Source organism: Falco cherrug, chromosome 6 (genome assembly GCF_023634085.1).
Source record: "Falco cherrug isolate bFalChe1 chromosome 6, bFalChe1.pri, whole genome shotgun sequence".
NCBI classification, from domain to species: Eukaryota; Metazoa; Chordata; class Aves; order Falconiformes; family Falconidae; genus Falco; species Falco cherrug.
The window spans coordinates 81,488,087-81,501,410 of record NC_073702.1 but is presented as its reverse complement, the minus strand read 5'-3'; the positions used below and the strand labels follow the sequence as shown (position 1 = coordinate 81,501,410).

Here is a 13,324-nt window from a genome sequence, read left to right as displayed (position 1 = left end):
CTATACAACCACATCCCCTTTGCAAAGGGGGCATTTTAATACATTCACGGGTGGAATTAAATGCTCTAACATTCAAATTATACCATATTTGTATTCTGAAATAATATCTTCTGTTGCTATTACAGCGTTTTCTTGCAAGAAGTAAAGCACCAAAGATCGTAACTGCTGTGTTGTATTTGGGGCTGCAATAAGCATGTAATTTGGACTTACTACACACGTACCTCCGGCCTTTACAAAGTGCTGTTTTTCTGCTAGGTATTTTAAGTTTAAGGTAAACAGCACTAGTATTTGATCATGTTAGAATGTTCCAGGATGTGATAAAAAGGTACTTTTCTATCCGTACAAAAAAAAAAGGTAGCAAAAATCTGAACTTTGAACCAGTCTTAAATCATGTGGCTCCCATGCTAGTAACCTTTCCCTCCAGATACAATGGACTTCTAGCTGAATTAGGTAAAAGAGTCTTCCAGCTGAAATCAGGACTAGTACATACAAGAATATGATACAGGAAAGTGGTTTTTGGAGGGGACACGGGGGCTGGGACAGGGGACGGAGAAAAGGAAAAAAAAGGGGGGGGGGGGGGGGGGCGGGGCGGGGAGGGCTATACAAATCTTACCATACCCTTTTGTACTATTAGGGTAGAAAGACTGGATGATGAATTAAAATAGTAGCCAATTCTGAAAACATTACCCATGGAACTGAAGCCTGCATACTTGATCGTAACATATATTGTGAACTTTTTTTTTTTTAAAAAAAAAAAATCACAAACCTGAAGGCAAACTAATTCTGTGTCCATCTTTAAGTTTTAACCGGCTTCTTTTAAATTTGCCCTTCCTCTTCTTCACATTGGGTTTCTCTTGATTTAACTGGAATATCATGATGTTCAGCTCACGCTCCAGTACATCTATCTCACGTTCTGCTAACTGTTGTTCACGGCGCTTAAGTAATTCCTCTTGAGATTTTTGCTGAAGAGCTGCTCTTGTCAACTCCTCTTCTCGTGATCGAAGCTCCTGAAGAGTCACACAAGTAAAACTAATAACGTGAAGGTCGTATCAAAGGATATATAAAGCACACAGTAGGTTGTATTTTCTGATTTATTTTCACGATGCACTAGATACATACAATATGCACACACAACCTTCTGAAAGTCCTCCATCCTGCATAAACCAAGATTCTGTACCCAGACACAAACCAAGCATTGCACAGTTTCTTTTTAACCATTTAACCCGAGTCGCTTTACTTAAGCACTGGCAATGGGGACAACACATCCAATCAAAGATTATCAGCTTATAGCCTAGCAGAAAGTGTGCTCCAAGTACTTCACATCAGAGACTCTTAGAGACTCTTTCATAGCTCCTATGCACTAACATAAAGCAAATGACCTGACGAATAGACAAATGAATGCCTTTATCTTAAATTTTCTAACCTTTCCTGTTTTTCAGCCATGTATTAAGTAGCACTTTTCAATCTAGAAAAGCAATCAGCATTACACCAAATGAGGATTAGTGTAACAGGATAAACCAAGTCATAAGACAGAAGACAGCTGTTTCTTAATTAAAATCTAGCAGTTATCTGTATAACATCAAACAGCTACTCACCACTGAATTACACCATGTAGACTCTCCAACCATCAATCCCATAGAATAGTTCCTCTCTTTTTAATTTTTTTTTTATTTTGGAGAAGGAAAAGCTTCAGTAAGGAAGTTAGGTAATTTTTCAGGGTAAATGAATCCCCAAGGCTAAACAGCTGTAAACCCACCATCTTAAAAACATCTTAAACTTCAGCTTCCAATATCTGTTGAAAGATACCTGAAATTTATGTAGATGTCCCTTCATAGTATGGGGCGTATTATACATGAAACAGACTTACCCAGAAGTATTATAGTCAATACTGCTAACAAAAAAGACTACAGGAAAAGAAGCTACAATGTGACTGATACTGTATGTTTCTCACTACAGATTTTTTTTCATTTTTACTTAAGATTGTGTAAATTCTACCTGGATAGAAGCTGAAATTCAATTCAAATGGAAAGCCAGCATTTGAAATGATGCTATGCTAAAAGTTCTGGATATACTAGAAATTTCTTCATATTTAAAATTCATTCATTCTGTCACTGTACAATCTTAAAATTGTAGTGGTTTGTTGGTGGTTTTTTTTTTTTTTTCAGAGCAGACTGCCTACTTCTGCTCATAAGTATCCAGCAATGTTGTATGCCAGCACAATTCCTTATCGCATACTGTGAAAACAAAATCCTGGTCTTCTGCTCTTACTAACACCCACTTTGTCTTGAATTAATTCATTCCTGAACTATACTATTTTGGTGTCTTCAAATAAGGGTAAAAAAACCCACACCCAATCTCTCCGTTTTTTCCAAAAAGACTACGCATGTCAAAAGACAGATAAGCACTGAAGCAAACTGCTTCAGTGAAAAGTATCTGTTCCTCAGAAAGATACTTGTTTTTAGTTTACAGCTATGGCATACACACACTTTCACCATTTTCAAATTTAATCGGAATTATTGACAAATTTAATACAGTTTGGTAATTCTAAGTGAGCTTGTTTCAACACAATATATGAAAAAATATTTTATTTTTTAAAAAGTCCGCTCTGCTTAACATACACACTTTTGCAAAATGCAACTGTACCTCTTGGAAATTCAAAGGAGCCTGCCTTCACATCAGCAAGTAAGGTTTTGGGGTTTGCTTTTTTTGGTTTTGTTTCCTTTTATGGTTTTGTTTTTAAAAAGATATTTAACCACCTAACTTAGAGATTGCTGTAAATTCTCATTTCCCTCCTCCCATCCAGTCAAAACTGGACAACCTAAAACAAGGGTTGGAAGCAGAAGCCTCATGAATTCAAATTTAGAATAAAGGTACTTCAGAGTTTAAATAGAAAAGATCTTTGTAACTGTATCAATACAGTAATTAAGATGTATTAGGAGACACTGTTGATTATCCATCTCTCATTGTCTTAAAATCCAGGTCCATAAAGCTCAGTAACTAGGCAAAAATTAAAGAGTCCGTATTGAAAAGGTAGACAGTCTAGAAAAAGTGTTTCCTCACTGAGAGATTAAGTATTTACTCTTTTCCAAATAAACTAATTAAAAACAGACTTACTGCAATTAGTTATGCAATGTTTCTACACCACTCTACAATTAAAACACCCATTGTAAGGAAGCTAGGAAAAAAACCCTATATTTAAGTTGCTCAAGAATGTTTGTCAAAAGAAGATTGTGATCTTCACTTGGAGTGGGTGGCTTCACCATCGTTCCTTTACAGCAAGCCCTTGAGGAAATTCCTCCAGCTACAGAAGTTCTTTTACAGGGCATGAGACCCCATGCACGGTTTTTTGGTTTATTATTATTTGTATAAACACTTCATAGACATTACTTTCTCCCAAGTACCGAACAGTAACATTGATAACGTGCCAAAATAAATAAGCCCACACACACAAAAACCTTCTCTAAGTCAAAGTTACGTGCTTTCATTCTTAAACAAGTTTACCTAATTAGGGCAGATGCATTTACTTTGGCGTATGAGAAGGGAGATTAATTTTATCTATTCCCCTCCCTATTTAAGCTTAACTCACTTTTACACCAAAAATATGGCTCTTCTCCCAAAGCTATGCAACATCTTACTTTATCCTAAACTTGAGATTTTTCTTCAATAGGAAATCTCATACCAGACTAATACCTCCAGAAAATAATAAAAAAAATAAACAAAAACCTGTATGGGAATGACTGTTACAATTGCTCCCAGAGTAAAAAGGGGAAAATGGTTAGTTCAGCAGTTGCTGGAGAGGCAGAAAAGAGTTATGCCCTATGGCAAGCTGTGGCAATTAAATGCAGTGGCTTGTGACACCACAGCAAGTAAAAAGGAAAGTCTCGACTTTCTGTAGAGGGGCTATAACCCATCCAGAAAGGCAGAGATCCGACAGCTACAGAGGCACACAGCTTAGCTCCAGCATCCTATAGGCTCACTGCAGGCAGAGCGGAGGCTACACAGACAACACCTGCCCAGTTCTGTGAACTGAAATGGAAGAGGGAAAAGCAGAGGGTACAAGAAAAGGCAGACAGGAACAACATAAGGTTATCACTGATGATACCGCAGTCTTAAATTCTGATACCACATAGGCTAATATTACAGTAGATCGGTAAGATCGCACCCATGCCCAGCCAACAGTCAACAAACAGCCATCTGTGGTGCTTGATGAGAAGCCAGAGATAAAGCTACTGACAGTGTAGCAAGATGAGTTCAATTTTTGCTTTTGTCAAAGTGACTACGTCTTTTTATAAAGATTTCTTCTTCTTCATCTATTACCACATCACAAAAAACAACAAATATATACTCGGCAGTAACTATACTGCAAGAAAGACCAAGGAACAAATCTGTTCCTAATAGAAGCATTTCTAACAGGGACTCAAGAGGATACCTGGCCTATTCCAACTGTTAGCAAGCTGTCTAAAGAAAAATATAAACCTCAGAGCGATTAAAAACTAGTTAAAAGTAACTAAAAGAGAGGGCAAAGAGAACTAACAGTGGGCATTCATTTAGCACAAACATATCATGATGTAAGAATAAGGAAAGAAAAACAGTGACAGGCATCTGGATAACAGACAAGAGAAACCGCATTTGCTGATTCGTGAGTACAAGTTTGACTTAATTTTATTAATATCTGGCAGGAATACTTCCAAAACTGCAACACTGAAAGAGATCAATATTATCAGACTGTCCAGGAAGAGGAGATAAAAAGCACTATTCCGTTTTTGGAAAAGAAGCCATGTGATACAGTCATATAACAGGATGAAAAGCTTTTCATTCCCACAGCTGAGAATGTTCAGCAGCAGCTGAAAATCTGCAGATTATAAGATTAGCTAAGAGGTAAATAAACTCTTGTTTGTTAAGTGATGCATGCAAATATCCAAGGAAAAATAACAGTTTTTAAAAAGAGCCAACCTGCCACATTTACAGACCTACAGCCTGTTTTCTTTGGGGAGACAGGTGTGGATATGTTTCTTTTTCAACTGCCTGTACTTCTTGAATGAGCCATTCATATGATAAGCCTCATTAAAACAACATTATGCTTCCGGTCAAACCGAACATTTCACTTCAACCGAAATACCTCTATCTGTAGTTTGAGCAGACCAAACTGTTTATTGGTTTTGTTAAGGAAGAAAGGGAGAAAGCAACACTGTCTAAAATTTGAGAAATCAGTACTCAAACCTTTTTTCTGAAGTAAACTTGCTGCCAAACAGTTACAGGATTATTTAAAATACAGTCCAAAACATACTAATGGAATTTAAGAATAGTATATCTACCAACAAGAACAGGCAACTTACATTAACGATGTTTTAATGAGAGAGTAAATCCTCTCTTCCAAGTAGTTTACCCTGCCAAGTGTATCTCCGCTATCAGGTTTCTAGTATACTGGTAAGCCACAATTCAAAAGTTCAAAACTGCTGTATCACATAAATGCACCTACACACATAACCTTCCTCCACCACTATGCAACTGGAAAAATCAACTTACTTTTTCCTTGGTCCTCAATTCATTGAATATCTGCTGAATTTCCAATTTCCAGTCGTCTTGCATGGAATGAAAAGACTCTTGAGGCATTTCAGTCATAACTGCCCCTTCAATGGCAGTAAGCTGTTCAAGAATTAAGGCAAACGATGGTCGGATATGAGGATCCTGCTCCCAGCATTCTAGAATTTATCAAAATCCCATCAGTTTTTAACAGTACATAGAACATTTTGAAGAACTACATGAATTTCAAGTTACTTGCTACTGTACTTCAAGTTCTAATGCGTTCCCTTTACCTGTAAGGCTTCTCTAGTTCCTTTTCCATTTACCAAAGTGACATCTTCCTATGTGTACTCAGAGGATTGTTTTTGTATTAATAGTCACTTTTTTTACCTTTATCTTTAGGATCTGAAATAGCATAACTAGCAGTACTGCACAGAAGGGATACATATAAACCAAAGAAATTTATTAAATACAAGGAAATAGCCATTAGCAAGCCATGCTTATTTCTCTCTAAAGGATTTCCAAAACATTTTTGACAATCAGGAAGAAACAATGAGGAAAAAAAATGGCATTTGCGGTTCTTCCCCTTGGGATTTTAATCTTGATCTTCTATTGATCAGCAGTATATCCTCTAGTTTACGAAAATTAATTTGAGTGTAAAAGGAAATCAGTAGAACTAGAGCAAAAAGCATACTGTCACCACTGAAGAACATGTGTGGTACACAGTAATGCTGTATGACTTCTTCAGAAACACATTCAACTGTCTATAACACCAGACTGCTGCGTAAAGAAAAACAAAATACTCTGTACACAGCACATTATAAAATGACGTGTTTATTTTGCAACCCCATAACTATTACAGGCAAGGATCCATACCCCCCCAAAACATAACTATTTAAATACGTAGGAAGAAACAACACATATACCTTTCATTAGTTTTGCAAATGGTTCAGGGCAGGTGGATGGAATGGGCAAAGTAAGCTTATTGACAGCAACTCCATAAGCCACAGCAAGGCCATCAATGCCACGGTAAGGAACTTCTCCTGTAAGCAGTTCCCACAGCAACACGCCATAACTACAAAAGGTAATTTTTTTAACAGTTATTTGCTGAATACTGACACATCGTTTACTCAAGAACAAACAAGTATCTGTCCAACCATGTACAGAAATTCCTGAGGATTTCCCATGTCAGTGGTGAATGCCTTTAAGAGACAGCTCTATTTTAGTCATCTTGCACCTTTGCACTAGCAGTGATTAACCAAACTGCATGCAACTAAGACTGGCTCACACTCCTACTCAAAATGTAGCCTAAGGTCATATTATAGAAATGTTAGTATCATGTAAAACTCACAACTGGAAGTCTGAATGACAGGAAAACAGGCAACCTTCTCCCCACCAAAAACCAAACAAAAAAAGAAATCTCAGCAAAGCATTCAGGCCATTCCCTCTTCCAAATATAACACAATTTTTCTAGATGCACATGCGTTTTTTAAAAAAACAAACTAACAGTAATAAAAAACATCAGAAAATCCCCAGCTTTGTTTGCAAGTTTGCGTTTCTTATCCCTTGTGTATTATATAAAGGGTTGTTAACATTTTGCTTCCCACAGAAGATGCAACAAGATTGAGAAATGTTTACACACACACACTCTCTACTAATTTCTCCATAGTAGAAAAAAAAAAACAAAAGCCAAACAAAACAATATTGTTTCCAGTGAAAAGTGGTGGCATGAAGAGATCTTTTTGAAGCGTCAGGTACAGAAATCAAGAATCGTAGGAATTCCTATTGCAACAGCATTAATCAGAAGAATTTCTACTATGCTCTCCACCAGAAGAGCAGCTGGGTGTTGCTTTGACCTTCTTTGGGTTTGTATGCCCAACGTTTCGCATGCTTGAATGACCCAAGCCACTACAAAGGGCTCGCTGCTGTCGCTCCAGAGCTCCTACCACCACTGAAATGGATAGCTTTCACTGCCGTTTTTGTGGAAGCAGAAATTACTCCTTTTAAAACGTAAGCTAGTCCTGCCAGGGAACCACTATCTGTAGAACAAGGATACAAAGGACAACCTATTGCTGCTTTTGAATAGTAAAGTGAGCAAGGCAAAGGGGAAAAAAATATTAGAATAGAAAGTATCACTCTTGCCCCTCCTCTCCAGTGGTTAAAGAAACAACCTGCAGGTTTTGCAGGAACAGACTGAACTCTCCTACATGAGGAGAAATACATACAGCACGGGGAAGGGAAGGGCTATGTACCCCGCCACTTAATATGTACCCCTTAGTACCAGAAATATCACCTCAACCACAGCAGATGTGACAGGAAGAACACACACTAGTTAAGCTTTTCTATCACTCCCTCCCTTAATGAGAAAAAGTCATTCAGCATTATTACAAGACCTTACAACAACACTTCAATAAATAGTAAAACAGCAAATCACGCAATACTAGCATGAACATCAGCAGTGTTTTGTTTACCTACACTCTGTTGATCTAAGAAGCTTTGCCTATCACAAAATCTTACAAAAATAATGAATTTACAGTGCTAACAATTAATCAAAACCTGAGGAATGCGGTCTATTCCCCCCCTCCAAAAAAAAGAAAACAGAATAAAAAGGGGAAGTCTTGGGATTTTTACTAATTTCCTCCCAGATTTTTCCAGTCTAACCTCTGCAGTTGCTTGTATACTTGAAGAAGGATAAAATAATGAATTCCAATTTTGTTTTAAATCAGTGGTATTTTCTTCCAATAGAAAAATATTTATATTTTTATATAAATAGAACATATTGTATTTATATAAAAAATGAATATTATATACTTCTGACCATAATGAGTACAACACTTCCTGCATGATATGCATGACGCACATTTTACGCATGATGGAGGAATTCTACTGAACTACATTTGCTTGCTTACAGAGAACACAGAAATAATGTCTGCCATCTCAGCAAGCATAGACTGTTCTTAATTCAAGGAATTCCCTTGTTCCGAGTATTCTATATATATTTTAGCATAAACTCTGAAGTTAAGCAGAACAATAAATTAAACTAAAAATAATTTTTATAAAAGTTGTGTCACACTATTAGCTTTAGTTACACTTGCAATTCAAGCTCATAATCCTAAATAGTTTTCAACAGTGCCAAGAAGGTGGTTGTAAAATGTTAAGCAGACCAACACAGTAATAGCCTGAAAGCACCTCTTTTAACGAAAGCAATCCTAATACCAAGCACCAAGAGTCAGCACTGCGGGCGCAAAACTGTGAGGAGGAACCCTAAAGACATTCTAGTCCTGCCAGGCTGGAGTTTTCGGGAGATACTAATGTACCATTACCTAGGACAACAACTACTTATTAACTTTCTTAACTACAGAAGTAGCTATTTTGTGTACTAAATTTCACCAGGCCACGTACAGTTGTCCTATATATACAGTCATGGCTTCTAAGAAAGAGTGGTTTTTTATAAGAGCAAAAGCTAATGTCCTTCTCAGTCTTCAGCAAAAGGCCAAAAACACAGAAATAATATGCTTGAATTATACATTTTTAAAACACCAAAATGAATACACTTTCAAAAATATGTCCTTTTAAGTATTTTCATTATTAAAAACTATTCTCCTGCTGTCAAATGTGATTTAAGCCTTACTATATCTCATTCCAGCAATAACCTGCTGGTTTTACGTATTTTAAAAGCTAGTAAAAACAAAAGTAATTAAAAAGTTCTCAAAGCTTATTTTGCTCTACAATCCATCTTCTAAAGCAGGTTACTGAACATGCTACATGAATCACTTGAAAATTGTAAGAATGTGCCAAGCAAAAGCAGCTGCTAATTCTGCTGTACAGGACATGCTTCCTAGCTTTGCCAAGAGCTCGCACAATGGAGGCACACGTTCCTGTAAAGCCCACTGCTGAAGCACACCATCAGCACCTGGAAATCTGCGGGCATATTCGCACTTTCAGACTCCATACACAAAACCGAGACTAACAGACTGCTGAGAAATGCGTGATGATCAATGGAAAGGGCTGAGAGAGTGGAATTCTTGTTTGGGGATTTGGAAGCATATACCAAAGAGTAGTAAAAGCAGTAGTTCCAACTCTGGTTTGGGAAACAAAAGGATACACACGCAGGGCCTGGAAAGTACCAGTTCTGCTATCTAGGATGACACCTGCAAACATGCAGCCTGGAAGGCTCTGCATGAAAACACTCCCACAACGTTTCTGAGCACGGGCTGATTCTGCAAGAGCAGCCTCAATTGCTCTCCCCCACCCCAGTAAGAGGTCTGCAGATTTCTTTTGGAGACTCAGCACTCCATAGGTGTAACTGAAGTTTAGAACTTTTCCGGAAAATACTGTGTTCTTGTCTTGGAGAGACCCATACTTAAATTTATAACCTGAATGCTTTTTAAAACAAAAAACACTCCTATAACCAGGGTATTCTTTATTTGCTTTTCTTTTAAAGAAAGAGTAAAGATAAGCAACAGAACAGATCAAGGTGCAGTAAGCAGAAAATCTTTAGAAGCCAAGAAGGTCTAAACCATACTGTACAATACAGCCTTTCTACTTAAAAAACCTCTCCTGTTAGATGTCCATCATTGAGCTAAATACTTACATTTTTACAAGAGAGGCGTGCAGGAGAGAAGGCGAAGAAGAGAAATACTGTAGGTTCCAAAAATGTAAACTAATGTTGCAGCAGAATATAAAATAATTGCACCAAAGCATACCCCCTCAGATACCTAAAATCACAGCAACAAGACTGGACAGGACCTGTAATTAAGCATGGAATACAGCTGATTAGGGAAACGCCTACACCCAACCTCCACCCCGCAAAAGAAAAAAAATTAAAGAAAAAAGAAAAAGAATGGAAAAAAAAAGAATGAAGCCAAAGATGTTTCTTAACTGGGCATCAACTCAGACTGATGTAAACAAAATGCTGAAAACTGGTTCCAGACACGACAAATAAGTGTCACAAAACAGTAGTGCAGATACAGAATCATCCAGAGAATACCAGAAGTATTACTTCATGCTGTAGAATATCAAGCATCTAAGCAAAATAGGACCCTATTTAAGAATTATACAACACAGAACATGCATAAGGCGGCATGAGAAAACAGATTAAGGTCCTCCCCTCCTTCCCCAAATACCTATCTTGGATCCTTCAGAGAGAAAACATTTCCAACAGAAAAGAAATGTAGACTTCTCAGGATGCGGCACAGCAGCTTTTAGAGCCTATTGTGCAATCACTGCTTTTCCACACTCACAAGCCAGAATTAAATAAAAGCTAAAGTTACCTTTCTACAATAGATATATCCCATGCTACATCACTCAAAAATAACATCAGTATTGAGAGCCATGTTATTTATATGATCCACAACAATGTATTTGACAAGAAATTCACAAATTTAATATAGGGAGTTCCCCACCTTTAAAATTAGAGAGCAAGTTAAAACAAATTTGTGCTGAATATATTTTTCTCACTCCAGCTGCTGGAAGCAAACTCTATAAATGTAAAAGCTTAGATCTCATGTTCACTTTTACACATGATCATATTCTAGATTCCTAAACCCAGCACTAATTTAAGTTTGCATTTGGCAGAATTCTGGTTTGAAGCTTATTTTTATTTATCAGACATGTAATAACTGGCAGGTCCCATTTCTTTAGACAGAATGAGACTTTTCAGACATCTGATGTAATCATACCAGTATGAGATCAATCATATATAAATGTATTAAGAGCATATGGCTACTAATATTAAGACTGAAGATAAAACAATTAGATATCTTAACCAACAGCTATTTTAAAAGCTTCTCTTAATGAGATCTTGCTTTCTTTATAAAAAAAGAATTTTTTTCCTGTTTTCTCTCCTGCTCCCTCCAGTTGGTAAGTGAATAACTAAAGGTAGATCAAATTAAGTGGATGTTGAGAAGTGAAAGTATATTTCTTAGAGCAGCTATACTTGCCACGTTGAGATGATAACCAAGGAAACCACCAAAAAAAATTCAAATAAAAATTTATTCAAAAACCTTGACATAGTTCTACTGAACACAGTCTTCAGCAGACAAACCTCTTACCTCCAAATATCACTTCCTTTAGAAAACATGGAAGACTTGATAACTTCTGGAGCCATCCATGCGTAAGTCCCTGCTGCGCTCATTTTGGTTGTTCTGTGCCACTCTCTAGCCAGACCAAAGTCTGTAATCTTCAGAGTTTTATTACAAATGTCATCATGTTCCATCTTCTCTAGCAACAAAACTGCAAAAGATTGAGTTTTTAAATTAATGGGAATCAAAATGTCATCTTGTTATTAGTTTCACATTCAACTCGTACTGCACATATAATTGTATAATTTAAATGTCGTGAAAATATTATTGCAATTTTTATAAACATGAAAGAGGGTTTTGGTTATTCTAAGCTATAAAAGCAAGAAATATCTAGTGTCATGAGTTCTTGATGCAACTGTGCGAGTAGATATTGAACTAGCACAAGATACCCACTGTAAAGTAATGCATGTAAGTTTAAAAAAGCCCAGAATCCTAGCATCCCACAGATGATGACCAGCTGTGAAAAAAGTATTCACTCTGGAATGATTTCCTGAAGTAATAGAAATAGCAGTTGTAGTAAACCAAAAACAAATACTAAGAATTCTTATAAAATACTTAGAAAACAAAGCAGGACACATTATCCCACTGTATAAAATCCATGCTTAATACTGCACCCAATCCTGGCTCCTATTCATCTCAAAAAGTATGTAACAGAACTGAAAGAGACATAGAGAAGAATACAAGCAGGGTGCTTAAAACAGCATGTCCCCAGCTACAAGGAATGGTTAACAGACAAGGAGTCTTTTCCTAGGAAAAGAAACACCTGAGAACATAATCTAGAACAACACCTATGGATTTAAGAAAGCTGTAAGTAACAATTGCTCATGGTTTCTCAACACAAGAGGACATCATTGAGCAAAATTAGCAGATAAGAATCAAACACGTGGCAGTCATTCACACAACACAGAGGTAGGTGAACTTTGCAATTGTTGGCATAGCATGTGAATACTATTATTTTACACAGATTTAAAAAGCGCCTATACAAATTCACAGAAGACAACTTCATAAAGAGCATTTATATCACAAAATAAGTTCAAGAAATCCCTAGGCACGAGTCAGTACAAGTTGGGGTACTATAGACCAGGGGAGTTGACTTGCCTTGGGAGTCCCCAACTGGCAAAAAAAGACACTGGACTTGGATCAAATGCATGTTACGTTATACCCACTGCACCTTTATGGATGCTAAAGAGTAAATTATCTTTTATCACTGTGCCACCCTACAGCATGCATTCAGTGTCTGACTTGTTTGCAACATGACAGCATTGGCAGAGTTGTAATACACCTTCAGAAAATAGTTTTAAAAGAAAAGAGAAATTGGTTATTCTGTTACAGTTACCAAGGAGAGAGACAACAGCTGCAAAGGAATCATTAACACAGCATAATTTTAGTTCCATATCCAGTCCCTCTGTCACTGTCTGTGGGAGTAACTTAGCTTAACTTTCTGTTAAAATTATCTCCTGGGACAAAGATCAAAGGTTAAATTACAAATAAGAAGAATCATAAATGCATGTGTTTTCCAACTGTATGTATGGCAAAAATACAGTACAAGGAACCCATTAATACAAGAAAAGCAGATGAACTACCTTCCCTCACAGAAAAAACTGATGACCTTGTATTTGCAATCACAAGAAATCTTTTTTACCGGTACAGATTAATTACATTCTTACCAATATTTCAAAAAATTACATCAAATCCAGATTAAAAGAAAGAGAACCCAC

At 36.8% G+C, this 13,324-nt stretch overlaps 1 protein-coding gene across 1 annotated transcript in view; it reads right to left on the bottom strand.

Moving 5' to 3' along the window:
• MAP3K21 (mitogen-activated protein kinase kinase kinase 21) overlaps positions 1 to 13,324 on the bottom strand; it is a 43,468-nt gene that overhangs the window by 12,528 nt on the left and 17,616 nt on the right. The window contains 4 exon segments of the mRNA XM_055714099.1: positions 767 to 1,007; positions 5,527 to 5,702; positions 6,450 to 6,598; positions 11,577 to 11,757. Coding sequence (XP_055570074.1) covers positions 767 to 1,007; positions 5,527 to 5,702; positions 6,450 to 6,598; positions 11,577 to 11,757 — 747 coding nt within the window.